We start from the raw sequence: 20,624 nt of genomic DNA, 5'->3' as shown, positions 1-20,624 counted from the left end.
GACTCTAGATCTCAGGGTTGAGATTTCGAGCCCCACATGGGGGATAGTGGTTACTTAAAATAAATAATTTTTTTGTTTAAAAAGTAGAATGGTTCTATTATGGTGTTCAGAACAAATCACTTCACTTCTAAGAACATAAAATTACCAAGACACTGTTTTGGGTCTTTTACTGATAATATGAAGTCATACTATATTTTCAGAACAATTAATCAGAAGGTAAACTGCATGAGGGTAAGGACTTTTGTTCTCCTCACAGCTATATATTCAAAGTCTAGAAGAGTACTCAAAAAATACACGTTGAGTGAAAAAAAAGATAATTTATCTTTTACAAAAAGTCAACACTAAACAATCATTTTAAGCACTGATCCACAGAACCAGACAATTAAGATGACATAATAGGCATATCTAATTCTACTATATAAAAAAGTTCCATAGTCTTAGAAATAAAATTAGCAATTAAATGAATTAAAACACAAAATCATCCCTCTTTCCATCTCTTCCTCCATCAGGCAAAAAACAAAACAAGACAAAATTCTCAAAAATAATGCCCACAATAGCTTTTTAGCAAGAGTTCTGTTTCATAAAAATGTATAAAGAACTTATATAACTCAACACCAAAAAAAAATCTGACTAAAAATGAACAGAGGATATGAAGAGACATTTCTCCAAAGAAGACATATACATGGCTAACAGATGCATGAAAATATACTCAACGTCACTAATAATCAGGAAAATGCAAATCAAACAACAATAAGATATCACTTTACTCCTGTCAGAATGGCTAGAATCAAAAACACAAGAAACAACAAGTGTTGGCAAGGATGTGGAGAAAATGAAAACCTTTGTGCACTGCTGCTGAGAATGCATATTGATGCAGCCACTGTGGAAAACAGAATGGAGGTACCTCAAAAAATTAAAAATAGAATTACCATATGATCCAGTACTCCCACTACTGGATACTTACCTAAAGGAAATAAAAACAGTAATTTGAAAAGACATACACACCCCTATGTTTATTGCAGAATTATTTACAATAGCCAAGATACGGAAGCAACCTAGGAGTCCACTGATAGACAAATGGATAAGAAAGATGTGGCACATATATACAATGGAATATTACACAGCCATAAAAAATGAGGTTGTGCCATTTGAGACAATGTGGATGGACCTCCTGGGCACTATATTAAGTGAAATAAGTAAGATTGAGAAAGACAAATACCATAAAATTTCACTCATGTGGAATTAAAAAACAAAACAAAACAGGGGCACCTGGAGGCTCAGCTGGTTAAGCATCCAACTCTTTATTTTAGGTTCTTTATTTCATGAGTTCAAGCCCCACATTGGGCCCTGCACTTACAGCGCAGAGCCTGCTTGGGCTTGTCTCACTCTTCTTCTCTCTTCCCCTCCCCCCTGCGCACACTCTCTCTCTCAAAATAAACAAACATTTAAAAAATAATAAGAAAACAAACAGAAAAGAGACAGATTGTTAAATACAGAGAAGAAATTGTAGAGGGGAGGTGGCTAGGGAGACAGGTGACTGAGAGTACACTTATCCTGATGAGCGCAGAGAAATATATAAAATTGCTGAATTGTTATATCGTACACCTGACACTAATATAATACTGTATGTTAATTATACTTTGAGTTTTAAAAATAAATAAAACCCACAACTGTTTTTCAGCAAGAGTTCTGTTTCACAAAAATGTGAGAGAGGGAATAAGATCATACCATAAATCTAATTTCTTATAGCTATTTAAGCTATTTTTATTTTAAATCTGTAAAGTGGCAAGCTAGCAGATAAGCAAAAATCAGAAACTCTACTCAATTAGCTAATCATCTGATATTGAAATGATACACTTTAAATTACTGGGAAAACATTTATTCTAAAACATGCTGAAACTTCAGACTACAGCCATCTGTGTTTGTCATTTGGAAGCCAATTATAAAAATGTTAACATATGTAGGCACAGAAATAGTTGCAAGATTTACTGGAAAGATATTATGTCCACATACACTTGTCTTTCAAAACGAATTCAGGTCTCAAGCAAGTATCTTACTTTAATTAGAACATGAATAAATGAGTAAACAAAAATGACTGATAATTTATTCCTTAAGTTCAATATTTATAAGTAATCATTCTCAATAAAACAAGAAACTTAAAAAATGTGGTATAAAAACATGCCAAGTTTTTATAATGGCAGTTCAAAAAAACTACTAATTGTAATATTTGTTTATTGAGTATTCATTGAGTGTTTATCATGTGCTAGGCACAGTGCTAGACATGAATCAAAATACATAGTCCTACTAGTATGATCTTTTAGTCAAGGCCAGCCCATTACTTCACTGAGTTGTAAGAAACAAAAGTTTGTGTAAAATTTCATGAACAAAAGTACTCCTATATATACATCTTTAAAGAGATGGTACAGGAGCCTCTCATATCCTGATTTCCTCAAAGAAGGCTTTCTGTAAGAGGTGTGGTTGTGGAATTTTATATCTGTGAACGAAATTACTCAGCGTATGACAGGTATTAAGTAGTTCATTTATTTAAAAAATATTTATTGACTGCCTATCATGTATCCACCACTGTGCTAAAGGCGGAGCAGGTAGTAATGAATCAAATAGATACAAACAGTACTGCTATGAATTCTAATCGAGGTAGGAAGAATATATATAAACACAGAAATATATCATTTCAAGAGATAAAAAGCACTCTGAAAAAAAGTACAGGTACTAAAGAAAGCCTACGATGGAAAGACCTAATATGGTCGCGGATGTAGGGAGAGGTCAGGGAATATCAACTAGAAAAAAAGAATGTGGAAGCTGAGATTTAAAGACAAATAGGCATTACTTGCCTAAGATCATAATCAGTTAAGTGGCAAAAGAGAACAAGAACACCTGACTCCAAATCCAGTAGTTTTTCCATGATGCCAATTTATATTCCACGCATTCTGAGTTCCTTTTCCTCCCTCGTTTGTCATTATACTTTAAATCCCAGAATGCCAAATTTAAAGGCATGAATATACGAAATCACCAAACCAACAAACACTTTTTTGACAAGACTGGGAGAAAAACACACCCAAAACAACACACACACACCCAAAAAGAACATTATAAAATATTTTTTGAATGTTATCTAGTCTCTCCAGTTTCCAAAAACAGCTGTAAGTTGAGCCATTTTCTATTTTTGCTGTAGAAAATTTAAGAAATCCTAATTAATTCTAATTACGGTGACTATTGGTACTTGTCAGTGCTGCCTTTAAACCTTTTTAATATTCCTTAATGAATGTTGCACAAGAATGCTGTACAAACTATTACAACAAAACTCCAGGGGCCTAACTATGGAAACAAAAAGAAGATTACAACAGTTGACCCAAAGACAATTTGTATGTAGGGCAACTGAAAAGCAAAGAAGACAAAAGCAACATTTTAAGGATGCTCTGAAGCATATTTTCCAAATAACAGTGCCAAATAGCCCCCAACATATCAGATATGGAAAAGACCTCAGAAATTTATATTTAAGTCCCTAGTCTTATTCATATACTATAATCTCATTCAATGTAGATTTTTTTATTAGTTTTGGAACACCATGTCTGAGAAGAAAACAGATTCTGCAGTCTAAGGAATCACCTTAATTTTGCACATTTTAACACATTTCATTGTATGGCACATAGTAGGCACAAACATTTGTTGAATGAAAGTCATGTTTCAGGGGTGCCTGGGTGGCTCAGTCGGTTAAACATCCGACTCTTGGTTTTGACTCAGGTCATGATCTCACGGTTTCGTGAGTTCGAGCCTCACAGAGGGCTCTGTGCTGACGGTGTGGAGCCTGCTTGGGATTCATATTCTCTCTCTCTCTCTCTCTCTTTCTCTCTCTCCGACCCTCCCCAGCTCACGCTGTCTCGGTCTCTCTCAAAAACAAATACACTTTAAAATGCATTTCCCTAATGACCAAAAAAAAAAGTTTCATAAAAGTATATGGATTACATACAATAGAGTACTGGACCACTGTATCTAAAGAGGTTCTAATAAGCTAGCTTTGTGACGCTGGACAAGCCACTTGACCTCAGCAGAACTCAGTACCTTCAACTGCACAATGAAGAGGTAGATTAGAAGGATCTTTTAAGGTTTCTTCTAGTTTTAAGGGCTCTACTGAAGAATTTTTTCAATTGTTCCCTATCATTTTTCCTCTTCCTACTCTCAATTATAAAGGAGGAAAAACTAAAATTTTACATTATAAAAGCTTAAAAAAACACTGAAAAAACAATACAATAGACAGTAACTATTACTAAATGATCCCAAATGAAAAAAGATGATATATACGGAATAAAAAGTAGAATGACCTTAGTGTTTAGAACAAATCTCTTCTAAGTACATAAAATTATCAAAATACTGTTTTAGGCTCATGTTACTGATTATGCGGTCAACTTATTTCTGAACAGGTAACTAGATGATAAGCTCCAGGAAGGCAGGGATTTTTAATCAAAATCAAAGCCCACATAATACTGTAAGTCTAGAAGAGTGCCTTCACATAGGTTCTTTTTGTTTGTTTAGCTTATTTTTTGAGAGAGAGAGAGAGAGAGCAAGAAAACGTGCAAGTGAGCAGGAGGGGCAGAGAGAGGGTGAGAGAGAGAATCCCAAACAGGCACTGCACTATCAGCACAGAGCCCAAAGCAGGGTTTGAATTCATGAACTGTGAAATCATGACCTGAGCTGAAACCAAGAGTCGGCTGCTTAACCGACTGAGCCACCCAGATGCCCCTGCACATAGGTGCTCAATAAGTATTTGTTGAACAAAAAAGAATGATTAAAAAAGAGGCACCACTGGGCACCTGGGTGGCTCAGTCAGTAAGGCGTCCGACTCTTGATTTCTGCTCAGGTCGATCTCATGGTTTATGAGTTTAAGCCCCACACTGGGCTCTGTGCTGACAGTGTGGAGCCTGCCTGGGACTCTCTCTCCCCCTACCCCCTCTCTCTGCCCCTCTCTAGCTCATGCATGCTCTCTCTCAAAATAAATAAATAAACTTAAAAAAAAAAAGAGGTACACTAAGCAACAATTTTAGGCATTATTCCTCTGAACTTCAGAATATCTGCACAGTTCCCTTAAAAAAAAAAAAGATGGAGTTGGGGTACCTGGGTGGCTCAGTCTGTTGAGCATCTGACTTTGGCTCAGGTCATAGTTTCACAGTACGCTGAGTTCGAGCCCTGTGTTGAGCCCGCTTTGGATCCTCTGTCTCCCTCTCTCTCTGCCCCTCCCCCACTTGCACTCATTCTCTCACACATTAAAAAAAAAAAAAAAATTAAATAAACAGATGGGGTGCCCAACTGGCTCAGTCAGAAGAGCATGCAACTCTTGATCACGGGGTCATGAGTTTGAGCTGAACACTGGGTGCAGAGATTATTTAAAATAAATAAAATTATTAAAAAAAGATTATATATCTGGTCCATGGTTACATTATTGCGTAATCATACACTGTAAATTATGTAACTGTCAAAAATGTTTTCAAAAAATTTTTAATGTGAGAAAATGCTCTCAAGATAAAGTCAGGGGAAAAGAAGCCAGAATTGCATAAAGAGTATGATACAAGTTAAGTTTAAAAATATACAAAGAAACCAAGAATCAACAAACTAAGAGTGATTACTTGTGGGTTCAGACTATGGGTGATTGTTTTCTTCTTTGAAAGATCTTTGTCTCCCTCCCCCACAGATCTGTAAAGAATATTCACTAACCGAATTAATACCACCTTTTTTTTTTTTTTAGGGTTTATTTATTTATTTTGAGAGAGACAGCTTGCTCAAGCAGGGGAAGGGCAGAGGGAGAGGGAGAGGGAGAGAGAGAGTCCCAAGCAGGCTCCACACTGTCAGCACAGAGTCTGATGCGGGGCTCAAACTCACCTGAACCGAAACCAAGAGTTCGATGCTTAACAGACAGAGCCACCCAGGCACCCCTAATATCACTTGTTTTTAAAAGGATATAATACAACTATACACCTACCACAAATCTCATCCCAAAAAAGCAGAAAGAAGGCAGAGCTCCAGGAATAAGCTGTCCTGGGACCTAGCCACTTTCATCAGCCTCTCCAGACACTGTTACCACACCTCCTCATAAGCACGACTGACAACACTGACGGGTCATTACACCTTCACTGTTCACTCACCATCTACCTCTGCTTCTTCTCACTATCACCTCAGTTATTAACAATGAACAGTGAGAGAATGGCACTTTGCCCTGATCTTATCTAGTCTCTCTCTATTATGAAGTTTAATCTCTTTTAAAAATAAATGAAAGCAGTATACAGTTTTTACAAAGGAGAATTCTTAAATCAAGGTATACCTGTAATATACTATTTCTCTCAGCAACATAAACACATGCCAGTTTATCACTTGAGGTTTCATTTATAAGCCACAGGTTAGAGGCTACTATTCTGATACATGTATCTTCTTTTTGCAGGAATTATCAATTTGATAATAAAAGAAGAACTAATCTAGTCAACTTAATAATAGAAGAACTGCTACATCTGGTTGGTTCATGGCCCATCCCATCAGGTATCCAGTGTTCATCAACAGCTCTGAAGGACATCTGTCAGAGATCATTTCTGTGATGTAATGAGATATGTAATAAACACAAATATTACAAATATTGCTTTTGGTTTCAGTTCCTCTTCCTGCCACATTCCCCAACACAGTCACTACTCCCCAAGTACTGACAGATCTTGGGATCACAATCTCTGCACACATCAGGGCCCTTGGCACGTGCTGGGCATCAGAAGATGGACAAAAGTTAACACAGCAGCAACAGTAGTTAAAAAAACAAACTGGGAACAACCCAAATGCTCACTGATACTAAGGCAAATTCCTATAATAGAATATCATATGTAGGAAAGAACACTCTCTGTGTTAACACTGAACATAAAGCAAATCACTAAAGACTGCTTGCAACGTGATACCATTAATTTAAAAAACAGAATGAATAAATCGTTTATGTATACATAAGTGACTGAGAAAAGCAAGGCAACAATAAAATTCAGAATTGTGGTTACCTGAGGTGTGACGGGGGTGAGATTAGATTATACGAGGGGGAAGAGTTTCAAATGTATTTGAATGTACATATTTCTTAAGCTGGGTGATGTGTAAGTATAAAAGTAGTTTTTTAAATAATTTATCTTACCTATACATTTTATACTTATTTTTTTGTAGGTGAAACATAATTAATTTAGGTATTTTTAAAGTATGCAGAATTTCCTTCTGAGGAAATTAGCCAGTGCTCATAGCTCCTATCATCTGTGACACTCCTGCCTCTCCTCACACTCTAGTTTGAGGAGAAAAGAGGGAGGTCTATTCTATTCTTCTGGAATTAGGGAACAAGGAGGTAAGAAAGATGTCCAGAAAGGTAACAGAGGGAAGATGCATCTTACATGAAGGATTCTAAAATCAGTGTATGATATGATAATCATATTAATCTATAAATATCCCTGAAATTAACCATAAAGTACAATTTACATGATAAACCTACTAGTAATATTGCAGACTGAAATATTTTTCTGTATCCAACACAGCCAGTTCTCCTACGTCCTCAGTTGCACACCAAGGAAAGTAACTGACTTATGAGAGAGGATATGATGTATAATCACTCAGTGTTGCAGATCACACAAAGTGGCGATGCTTCTGGAACTGAAACTTTACTGCATATTGAGGATCTTTAAAAAATAGTGAGTCCTGGCTCCCAGCCTAGATATTCTAATTTGGGGATGGAGTGTGACCTAGGATTCAAAACTGTTTGAAGTTTCCCAGGTGCTTCTGTTGTGCAGCAAAGTTTGGGAACCACTAGGCTAGATACTTATTCTATAAAGAAATATGCTTACACTCCTTAATTTTCTCTCCCCTTCTTTTTTTTAAAAGTGTATATAGTGAAAAACAACCTCATTAAATAGAAAGATTTGATGACTCATCCTATAATTTTTGGTCACGTGTAAACTAGTGTACAGGCAAAGGAAGCTGACTTGCAAAAGGAGTATCAGATACCGTGAAAGATAAGAGATGATGTAGAGAACAGCACTGGTTCCAAATGCCTTTTCAGTTTCCCATGAAGCCCAACTATACTTCATTTACCTTCCTTTGAAATCTACCTTTAAAATAACCCTCTACTTTCTCTCCGTCACTTACATAACACCTCAGGTTTTTGAGAATAAAAAAGCCCTACTAGAATTAGGGCATTTACATTTAGCTATGTTAATCAAGTCAATATTTTATATTTTTTAAAAAAATGGTTTTACTGCTCCATCTGTATCACAATAACAGAACTGCCACCTGGTGGCAACATACCTAACTGACTAGGGGATATAGTTTTTGGAAAGGAATAATCTCTTCAGAGCTTAAACATACTACCTATACATTCTTTTAACAGTTTTTGCTACTTTTAGGATAAAACCACACTACTTTAAATAACACGTATGGTGTCTCATTAGCTGGTCCCCGCCTATGTCTTGAATCTAATTTTCTGCTATATAGCTTGACCCTCCATGCTCCAGCATGAAGAGGATGATGATAGCTAAAATACTTCTCAAACACTTTTCATAATTTGACAATACTCTAGGTGCTTTATATATATTAGCTGAAGCCCAAGGCTGGTACTATTCTTTATTCTCACTTTCCAGATGGGAGCAGGGGCATAGAGAAGTTAAGTAACTTGCCTAAATTCACAAAGCTAAAAAATGGCAGAGCCATAATTTGATCCCAGATGGTCTGGTCTAGTCCAAGCTCATAACGACTACAATTATACTGCTTTTCACAGTAAATATATTGAAAAGTTAGTTAGCATATACCACCTGGTTCCCATTCATTTCCCAATCTGAATTCTACATTTCCCTTTCTGACCAATTGCTGCTAAAGTTAAAGGTCACTTTTCAAGTCTCCATTACACTTGATTGCTTATTTTTGACTAGTTACTCCTCCTTACTTAAAACTCTGTCTTCTCCATTTCACAGACATCATCAACTCCTAGCTTTGTGAACAGTTCGTGTCTCAGTGTCCTGTGCAGATACTTCTTCACTTGCCTTTTAAACATGGGTGCTTCCACAGGATTCAACTCAGTCTGCATTAGTCTTCTTCCTGAGTGAACCCCTCATTCCCAGAGTGCCAGCGAGTATCTTCAAACCAAATATTTATCTCTAGCATGGGCTTCTGTCTTGAAGCTGCAGACACATTCAATTTTACACTGGACCATTCCTCTAGGATGCCCAATAGGCACCTCCAACTCAACATATCCAAAACAAAACTTACCTTCATCTTACTCAAATAGCTCTTTCCCTCCAAACATGCCCACATTTCCTATCTCTTTCTTTTTGTAATGTTTATTCATTTTTGAGAGAGCGTGAGTGGGGGAGGGGCAGAGAGAGGGGAAGACACAGAATCTGAAGCAGGCTCCAGGCTGTGAACTGTCAGCACAGAGCTCCTTGCGGGACTCAAACTCACAGACAGCAAGATCATGACCTGAGCTCAAGTCAGAGGCTTACCCGACTGAGCCACTCAGGTGCCCCTCTCAGACACCCATTTCACTCAAACTCTCCTATTCTCTCTGCCCTCATGACCTAATCACTTCCCAAAGGCCCCGCCTCCTAATACTACCAACAAGGGGGTAAGGATCTCAACATATGAATTTGGGGAGGTACACAAACATTCAGATGATAGGATCTTCCTTATCCTTCACAACAAACAATTACCAGGACACCTGGGTGGCTCAGTCGGTTAAGTACCCATCTACTGATTTCAGCTCAGGTCATGATCTCACAGGTTTGTGAGATCAAGCCCACATCAGGCTCTGTGCTGATTGCACAGAACCTGCTTGGGATTCTCTCTCCTTCTCTCTGCTGCTCCTCCTGCTCCTCTCCCCCTGGTGCATGGCTGGCGCGCGCGCGTGCGCGCGCGCTCTCTCTCTCTCTCTCTCTCTCAAAATAAATAAACTAACTTAAAAACAAAAAAAAGACTTAAAAGCACATGTAAGGTTGAAGTTAAGGACAAAATTTCTTGGGTCAGACAGACTGGGTTTCAATCCTTGCTCTGCCACTATGACTTTGTGCAAATGACTTAACCTCTTGAGTTTTCCCACCCGTAAAATAGGAATAGCAACATTATCCACAGCTCTTAGAACAGCTGTAAGTATTAAATGAGGTAATAAATATAAAATCCTTAGCATAATGTCTACTAGCATGAGATAGTGCTCAATAATTAGTAGCTATTATTATTACTGAATTTATATTCTTTCTTCCACTGTCAACCTTCCCATTGTCCAAGTGAGAGATAATGAAGAACAGAAGTGGGGATAACACAAGAAATATTTAGAAGGTAAAACCAGTAGAATATGGTGACTATTTGGATCTGAAAGGTAAAGGAGAGTGCCAGGGAAGTGAGGTAAAGTGGGCCTGGTTTTACTGGGTACTGATTGAATGGTATTAGAATGGGAAGAAAAAGGCTAAGTATGAGACAGATTTTGAATAAAAAATAAAAAACAATAAACAGGATTGGGTTATGAGTTTGCAGGACATAGGAAAATAATCCCAGAATACTTCAGACGATCTTAGTTTTCAACTGATGCTTTCTGAATAGGTATAAACTACTAGGCCTCATAAATATGATGGCACATGAGATACAAAAGAACTCTAGAGCATCGAAAAAGTTTAAATTCTGGGGTGCCTGGGTGGCTCAGTTGGTTGGGCCTCCAACTCTTGATTTCAGCTGAGGTCATGATCTCACAGTTCATGGGACCAAGCCCCCAAGTCAGGCTCTGTGCTGACTGCATGGAGCCTGCTGGGATTCTCTCTCCCTTTCTCTCTACTCCTCCCCTGGTTGCGTACTCTCTCTCTCAAAAATAAATAAACTTAAAAAAATTTTTTTTTAAGTTTAAATTCAAATCCTAAAGGAAAAAAATACTTCATATAGACTCTTCTGTCCTAAGATTAAAATCCTGAGGCCTATTAAAATGACTTATACTGGATTTTTATCCTTCGAATTTTAAAATTATATATTCTTCTTGGGGCGACTGGGTGGCTCAGTCGGTTAAGCGCTGGACTCTTGGTTTCAGCTCAGGTCATGATCTCCCAGTTTCACACGTTCACCCTGCCTCTGACAGTGCAGAGTCTGCTTGAGATTCTCTCTCTGCCCCTCCCCCACTCACATTGTCTCAGTTTCTTTCAAAAAATAAACTTAAAAAAAAAGTTTAATACATGCTCTTCTCAACTAAAAAAACCCACATACATATATATATATATATATATATATATATATCCTGAATTATTCTCTTCTTTTCAAACTTTATAAGTGCTATTGGTTGAAGTGGAAAAGTGAGCTCTTATTAAAGGGAAGTCACTGAGTAAAAAGGCTTAGAGAAATATTTTCATTACAAAAGGAATTTATGCAAATTAAAATTTAAATATTAATTGGGAAAATGTAAAATCTTTTACCTACAAATATTTCCAGTATTCTTAAGTTGTCTATGAATAGAAAATAGTTTCCATAATTTTTAGCCAAAACCCATTATTTCATATGTAAACTTCCAGCAGATATTGCAGTTTTTACACATTTTCTAATACCTTGTCCTTTAGAGTATGTACTCATTTATTTGACTTACGAAATCAACATACATATGCACAGTCAACAGACCATAAATGGTGTGTTAATTAAATGGGACCACTGCCCTAAGTCCATCGCAATCCCCTGCATCTCCTTCACATACTTTCATATGTTAAATTTGATTCTTGATAAATATGGACAACAAATATTTGTACTTATGATTGGTCCCTAACTATATCTTCTTCCCTGGGAAAACAATAAGGCAATATCAACTTGAATAAAAGTGAGACTCCTGAGGAATACATATAGCTTAATCTCAAAGACCACAATAAATGATTCTTAGTGAACAAGGAATTTTGTAGTGTGTTCACTATCCAAAAAAGGGGGGGAAAAGAGAAGGAAAATGATTCTAGATTTTATACCCTGTTTTTCAGAGAACTGTAAATCAGAGAACATATTCAATCAATACAATTTACAAATTCAAATTTTTACAGATTAGGATTTTAAATACTAAAGTTTAGTGAGTTTTTACTAGTCGAAATAGTAACTTTGGGGCTTTAAGAAATGATCTCTTCAAAGGGGGAAAAAAGAAAAACATTCAGACCACATAAAAGTCTAAGTGAACAGTATATACTACAATAACAATCATAACCCTGATGTCAACTTAAAACAAACATTATACTGTTCATGAACAAAAAGGATAAAGGAATTTCTCATGGTACAAAATAATCTATAGACTTAAATAAATAACCTAAGCAAAAAACAAATAAATAACATATAAAAACTTCTGGAACAATGAATAGAGTCAAATCCATGTGCAAATCAACCTAAACTCTATGCAGCATACAAGATCACATTAAGTACCCTAAGTATATTTTGATGACTACTACCACAAAAACACTAATAGTAAAAGGGAAATATATTAGTGAAATACTGGTACAGATCAAGTGTGTTCACATATGAAAATGACAGACCCTTTTGTTACTAAACAAGATTGGGTTATTTTGTTCCCACAGTAAAAATGGATTGGATTTTTTACGATCAAGCCAAAAACCCAACAGGTGCCCCTTGGACCAATTGCATGCACTTGTAAAACAGCTGGCTGGGGAATGGAATGACTCACTGGCCCACACAGAAATCAAACTTTAGCATCACGCTCTAATCAACTCACCAAGAACCTATTATTCAAAGCAAGCAACAGTTTAATTGCTTTAAAACTTTTTTAAGTTTAAATTTTTTAAGGGCTTAAAAAAAAAAAGCAAGATGGGGACACCAAGGTGTCCAGTTGATTAAGCATCCAACTTTGGCTCAGGTCATGATCTCAAGGTTCAAGGGTTCAAGCCCCACATCGGGCTCCAAGCTGACAGTGTGGAGCCTGCTTGGGATTCTCCCTCTTTCTCTCTCTGTCCCTCCCCTACTCATACTTTCTCTCTCAAAATAAACAAACAAGCAAAAGATGGAAGATGATCCTACTGAAATGTATGTCTCTCTCTGCCCCTCCACTGTCTGCCCAAGCACATGTATTCTCATTCTCTGTATGCAGAAAAAAATGCATACAAATATAATATTATATAACAATTGGCAACAACTTAATTAAAAGATAAGCAAAGCTTTAGAATAGACATTTCTCCAAAGAAGATAGACAAATGGCCAAAAAGTACATGAAAAGATGCTCAACATCCTCAATCACTAGGAAGAAAATCACAAATCAAAACAAATGAGATACCACCTCCCACCACTAGAATGGCTATAATTAGAGAACAGGGAGGCCTGGCTGGCTTAGTTGGTTAGGTGTCTGACTCTCGATTTCAGCTCATTTCAGGTAATGATATCACAGTTCCAGAGATTGAGCCTCACATCAGGCTCTGTGCTGACAGGGGGGAGCCTGCGTGGGATTCTCTTTCTCTGCCTCTCCCCCACCCATGTTCTCTCTCCCTCAGAATAAACATTTAAAAAAACAAAACAGAAAACAAACGTTGGTGAGTATATGGAGAAATTAGAACCCTCATACACTGCTGGCGGATATGTAAAATGGTACAGCTGACTTGGAAAACCACTTTGGCAATTCCTTAAAAAAACACAGAATTAATTTATGATCCAGTAATTCCATTCCTAGGTATATACTCAAGAGAAATGAAAACAGGTACTCAAATGCTTATATATGAATGCTCATCACAGTGCTATTCGTAATAGCCAAATGGTGGCAACAACTCAAATGCCCATCAATGGATGAATAAACAACATGTAGTAAATGCTACATAAAATGGAATATTCAGCCATAAAAGGGAACTGAGATACTGATGCATACTACGACACAGATGAACCTTGAAAATATTATACCAAGTGAAAAAAGCCAGACGGTAAGGGTCAAACATTATAGGAGTGCATTTATATGAAATATCTGGAGTAGGTACATACAGAAACAGAAAGCAGATTGATAGTTGCTGAGGACTGGTAAAAGGAGGGAATGAGAGTTTCAGCTTAATGGGTACAAGGTTTTATTCTGGAATGATAAAAATGTTTTGGAACTACATGGAATTGGTGGTTACAAACTGTGTACTTACTAAATACCACTGAATTGTTTTAGGATGGTTAATTTTTGTTATGTGAATTTCATCTCAATTTTAAAAAATCACAGCTTCTTTGTATCTAGCATGAGAACTCAAAAAGTTCTCAATCACTATCTCACTTATTCTTCACAACACCTGTTGAGATTCATGTCCTGCAACAGGATTACTCTCAAAGATCATAAAGTACACAATTTGTGATAATTTAAATAATGCTTGCTAAGTAAAAGTCCATAGTCGCAACTGTAGGCGTTCAAAAATGTCAGCTGAACAAATAAGCAAATAAATGTCTCTAAAGTCCTAGTGCCTTTTCTAGTATGCCAAGTAGCAGTATTATAAATTCTCACACATATAGACCCCAGATGCAAAACAGCCTCTATAAATAAACTTTTTAAAATTCTGAAGCTTTTCCAAATTAAAGTTTTAAAAGAGATGCTAACCAATGAAATGGCTAATTTCAATTTTAGTGGTGTCTTAAAGAAATATAATGTTCCTTATCATATAACGTTTAATAATTTACCATGAGAACTTTTTCTAGTTCCATACGAGAAATTTGTTTACATTTCAGTAATCAGTAGGCCTATAAGAGCTATTTTGCAGACATCGTTTAGCTCTTCCTACAACCTTTATGCATTAAAAGTTTTTGTTTAGTAAAAATAATTTCTGTCCAATCTTGTCTACTGGGCAAGTGGTATTCTAATCACTTGGATATATCCTATCTTTTTCACTTCCTCTCTTCCATGTTCTCATTCAGCTTTCAGTTTCACTGACACGAGGGACCTGCTTGTTAAATCTCTCTTCGTTGGATCTTTCATCTGATCTGATTCCTGACATTTCTTGGATTTGCCTTAGAAACCTTTCTTCAATATACGTTTTAAGAAGCTTATTCTACTCATTCTTTTCTCCGTATTATCCCTCTTAAGGCTCATAACCTAAAAATGATATTTTGTTTTTCAACAAAGCCTGAAAGTCATGAATTAGTTTTTAAGTCACAATGAACAACTGTTACAGTAAATGATGATTCGAGAGAAAGAAAGAAAGAAAGAAAGAAAGAAAGAAAGAAAGAAAGAAAGAAAGAAAAAAAGAAAATTTTAAAGAAACAAGGATGAAGAGCAACTTTCTTAGTAGTGGAGCAGTGTATCTGAAATATGCAGAGAACAATTTTACACCATAAGTAACTTTGTCTATCAGAGTGGAAGTAGTAACTGAAAAGTCTAGCTGTCAATAACCTAATATACAGCTTGCACAGAGCACTGTCCTTTTTTGCATACAATTGGCACTACTCTTCAAAATGCTCATTAAACAAAAATCACATAATTACTACTGAGTGCAAGAGGCAAAAATTTTAATAATTATTCACCAAATGAGGGTGCCTGGGTGGCTTAGTCGATTAAGGGTCAGACTTTGACTCAGGTCATGATCTCATGGTTCGTGAGTTCAAGCCCTGCGTCAGGCTCCATGCTGACAGCTCAGAGCCTGGAGCCTGCTTCAGATTCTGTGTCTCCCTCTCCCGCTTGCACTGCCCCTCTCCCGCTTGCACTGTCTCTCTCTCTCTCAAAAATAAACATTAAAAAAAAAGCAATAATAATTATTCACCAAATAATGCCAATTACATACAATGCTGAATAGCAAAACTTTGGTTTTACTGTATTCTGCTACATGATAGAATGTCAAGTATACCCAATGTGAATTTACAGGAGTAATAACATTAATAATATTAAATACACAACTATCCTCTAATTTTGTTCACTAACATTACAATACTTTCTTTATATAACAGTGTAAATAATTTCACTTGGAAAAAAAATGAAGTCACTTAAAGTAGTTTAACACAAGGACAGCCTATGTAGTGCCATCCCTGTTAGCAGCCGGTAAACAGGGTTGGTCCAGCTGTGAAAATATTTACTTAATAATGCAGTAATGTCTCACATCTCCATGGGTCCGGCTTCTTGCTACATTAATACCGAGGAAGTAGCTGAGGACCCAAGAGCAACCAAAAAAACCAACAGGTAGTAGAAAAACTGAACTGTCATAAAGCCCACTAACTGGGCTCCATTGATTTTGATTTTTATAAACCATTCTATCACACTCACTTACTGGGTTGTCTAGTCACAGCAAATCTAAACTAGCAAATTAGGGGAAGAAGCAGATCAGATGGAGCAAGGCAAGATGACTGTGACCACGGCAATGAGAATAGACAGCAAGGAAAAAAGAACTACAAAACAGAAAGGGAGTCTGTGCAAGTCTACTATAGGCTCCCAAATATGTAATACAAGCAACAAGAACTAAGGTTGCAGGACTACACCAAACTGAGGGTCCTTTGGAAACCTAGTTTATTCTGTGCATTTTTTTATTCTCTGTAATAACCATACTACAATATAACAAGTTCTTCCTTATACTGTATTTGATAAGCTTTTACTGTATTTAAAAATGGCATTTAAACATGTTTTACTAATCCTAAAAGAAATATATTGTGGACAATTTGGAAAATACAAGTGTAAAGAAAACAAAATTGCCAATAACCCACCACACAAGAGAGAACCATCATTTATATCTCTGCATTTTTTTCAAGTGTCTTCACATATACATATGTACATACATCTTTTATGGTAACATTTTTATTAACCTGGCATTATTTGTGGACATTTTCCCAACTCAAAGTCTTCGTAGTATTATTTTAATGGCTACATATACCAGAATTTATTCTACCATTGCAGATTTTGGTTATTATAAAATATTTTATAAAGCATACTATACTGCACTCAAGTCATAAAAATAATCATTTATAAAGTCTAGATACAAAAAGGAAAATTTTCAATGACTAGCTTACCAAACACTAAGAAAAAAATGCAGAAATTGTGATTCATAAAACTACTGTACTATCAAATACAATATTTAAGTCCAATGAATAAACAAGCCATTTAGAAAACCAAGTTTCTAAATAAGTTGTGGGAATAATCATTTTAAGTGATTTCTGAGGCCAGCTATAACAATTTCCAATTAAGGGAATTCTGGATTACTGTTATTAAATTATAACTTGCTAGTAAAGTAGTACTATGAACGACTCATGGTTATTCTGCTCATTCATTCATTAGGCAAATATTTATTGAGAACCTACTATGTAGTAGGCACCATGCCTGGCTGCATTAATATCAAGAACCTTCTTTTGTAAAGTAGTCTTAGACAAGGTAGCAACATTTATCGCACTTTTACAAATGAAAAAATTCATCCAAAATCCTACTGTTCTTCTCTTTCATTGTTCTTACTCAATGTCTGTCTCTCCCACTAAACTGTGAGCAACTTGAGAACAGAGACTGTCACCACCTCTAAATTTCCAACTCTTGGTATAAAACAGGGGTTCAATGTAGGTTTGCTAAATGACTTTACAATACAAAGTTTTTAAGTCCTAATCTAAAAGCACACAAGTTTCTACAAATAAAATAATGTATACACGCTAGTTTTGATGATGCTGTTTTCAATCTATTTTCCATATTCTATCAGTCTTCATAATCTTAATGGCTGTATAATATTCCACCAAACTTACATGATATGGCTGAAAAAACAATTTATTCGAATATTCTTTATGAATGTTGTTTCCAGTGTTTCTACATTATACAGCTAACGTTCCAACAAACATATCCTGCCTTATAAATCTGACAGATTTCTGACTAGAAAAATTGGGCTCAACTCTAGAGGCGATAATCTTCTACAATAAAAGGGATTATTAAAAGAAAAAGATTTTTAACCTACACGCAGAGTTTTGAAGGACAAAACACACATACAAATAAACCAGAATTTTTTGGGGTGGGGCCACATCAATTTAAATAAATCCATTATTATACGCATGGCCCAAAGTAAACAATGTTTTGTAAGACTGCTTTATATATATCTTTAGGAAAGATGCTTCTGGGGGCAGGGAATCCAAATTCTGAAGTAACAAACAAAATGTCTAATTAGAATATCTATGCTTTCAAAGGAGGCACACATTTTACCTCCACCTTCTTGGATTCAGAGCTTGCTCAGACCCTCAGGTTGCAGAAATGTAAGCAACTCTGGGCTTCTGAAGATGTCATGATTCCCCCTTCCCTCCATTTACAGACTTTAAAATAATAATTTACCTGGTAACATAAAAGCACTTAAGCTTTGATCTTAGAAGAAACTTATGGGAAAGCCAAATGTATTTCAGAAATATGAAGCTGGTTTATATGCATATTCATTTAAAAAACTTGTGTTGAGCATCTACTATGGCATCCCTCCATGGTATGACCCTTCAATGATTACTGAAATCATAGATCCCCTTTCTTTTATTTTTAGGTTGGAAAGGAGAGGAAGACAGAAAAAAGTTAATATTATAATTTAATTGTGGTCCAAGTATGATTGCTGACAATTATTTCTAATAAGACAGAATATAAACTATAAAAGGTAACGTCGTCATAAGGAGGAAGGGGGCCTTTGAAGCCAGCTAGAAGATATACTCGAATATGTAATTTTTAAAAGAAATATGCTATTTTATTTATATCTTGACTATATTAAATTTTTCACGAAGCCCAGTAAATAGTACCTGTGCATAGTCTTGTATTGTTTGTTTTACGTTTTTTTCTTTCACACAGACATAAAATAGGGATTCCTAGAGACATAGATAACAATTCAATTATTTAAAGAAGGAATTCTATAGGTGTTGCTTATAATATGGAACCTTTCGTCTCCCGCAGTTCCATTCAGACTGCATTAACATTCCACACAATACAAAAGCGCATGCCATGACAAAGACCTCCAAACACAAATATACAAAGCTACGCTTCTAAAAACACCCCTAAGCGAACTTCACAGCTGGCACTTGTGGCACACTCAAGCCACTGCTAAGGCAGCTGTCACAGGCCAATCACATATCCAAGAGTGCCAGCGTGCCACCAAAGAAAGCTAAGCTGATGATCAGCGTACAAATCCCCCACCAAATAAAGAAAAGCTCTAAATCCCCACCCTGAAAAGCACAATGCCTGCACTACCCAGGGAACTCCCTAAAACTGAAAGGCTGGAGATTTAGAAGCAATAAATACCAGCTTATAGCAATACAGTAAAGGAGGGGACTTAATTTGGGCATTCACAAGAAAGGAGACACACTACCCAATCATCACGGAAGTATCCTCTGCTAGGTAGTAATACCAGGCTTTTTTAATTGGAAAAAGGAAAGAAGAAGGCAAGGGGAAAATTCAGATCCTGCGGCACCTCCCTCCCGGGCAGCGAACCGGGACTGCGATCTCCGCTTCCCAGGCCCTCTCCCACCCCCTTTCCAGCCACCGCCTCCCACCACGGGCCCAGCAGCCTCCGGCTCTCTTACCTTAGCTTTGCCGGCTTCCAGTTTCTTCTGTCTCTCTTCGTCCTCCATGGCCTCTGCAGACAAGGCTGGGGGAACACAGGGAAGGTCGGGGGTAAAAAGGAAAGGTCGATTCCGACAGAGGTGGGACCGCAAGCTCCGCGGTCCCAGGGAGTAGGGCCGGGCCTGGCGCTCCCTCCGCCCAAAGTGGAACCAGTCTACGAGCTCACTGGCTGACCGTGCTCAGCCGCACGGGCAACGCCGTCACCGTCGCCGCCATCTTCGTCTCCACGTAAACACACGGCGAGGCGGGAGGCGGGAGGCGGGAGGCGGGAGGCAGGGGGAAATAGAGGAGGGAAGACGTCGGTCCGCGCAGCCGCCGGGAGCCCCGCCGCGCTGGGCAGGTGCGCCCGCGGCACCGCCCCACGTGCCGCCCCGCCCCCGCCAGATTGGCGAGCCAAGGCCCGGACCGCCCTTGCCAGAACCCTTGCTCGGACTCCGGCTCCCACAGACAAAAACCACCGCAGGGGTGAGCGCCCTTCCCCGGGGACAAACGCTCCCCTGGTGGCTGCCGGGCTAAGGAGCTGGGAGAGAGGGGGTGTGCCTGGGTCTGGCGGGATCTCCACCCACTGTGCAAGGGACTCAGTGGTCGCTTTTTTAAAACATGGAGATTTTTCAAGTTATAAAAATAATATATGCCTAACGGTGAAGTTGGTGACTTCAAAGGAAAAGACTGGGGTAGGGGGAGAAGAAAAGACCCACCGGACGTTATTTTTTCAACCTAGAGCGACTCCTCCAGTCGAAGAACTGGGAGATCGGCCAGCAGCTCTCATTACTTCGTTAGCTGAAAGCGCCTCGCTCTTCCCCACACCGGCCTGCCCAATCTCCGGTTTATCCTTCAAGGCCCACCTCACACGCCGCCCCAAATAGATTTTATGATCTCTTTGTTCCCTCCACCACATTTAGAAGTATCCAACCATAGCTTATTCTCCTTCCACTCCTCTTTGGATCTCCCTCTTAGCAATGATGTCCTGAAAGGAACCTCGGCTTTGGAACCTGGGTTGGGAACAAAAGCCAGTATACACTTTCTAGCTTGAATGACCTTGAACAAGTTACTGATTCTCCCTCGGCTTACCTGGAAGTTTTGGAAGGGTTGTTAATATATGTGAGTCAATATCTGT

General features: G+C 37.7%; 1 protein-coding gene across 4 annotated transcripts in view; it reads right to left on the bottom strand.

Moving 5' to 3' along the window:
• The window catches only part of AKAP9 (A-kinase anchoring protein 9), a 151,512-nt gene extending 131,767 nt beyond the window's left edge, over positions 1-19,745 (bottom strand). For all 4 annotated transcript variants that reach the window (XM_007076722.3, XM_042966211.1, XM_042966220.1 and 1 more), the window contains exon 1: positions 19,468-19,745. In XM_007076722.3, coding sequence (XP_007076784.2) covers positions 19,468-19,515 — 48 coding nt within the window. In that variant the 5' untranslated portion in view covers positions 19,516-19,745. The remainder of the gene's footprint in view (positions 1-19,467) is intronic.
• Positions 19,746-20,624: the final 879 nt, after the last annotated feature.

Source organism: Panthera tigris, chromosome A2 (assembly GCF_018350195.1).
Source record: "Panthera tigris isolate Pti1 chromosome A2, P.tigris_Pti1_mat1.1, whole genome shotgun sequence".
Lineage (NCBI taxonomy): Eukaryota > Metazoa > Chordata > Mammalia > Carnivora > Felidae > Panthera > Panthera tigris.
The sequence above is the reverse complement of the archived record's forward strand: the minus strand, read 5'-3'. Positions and strand labels throughout refer to the sequence as shown.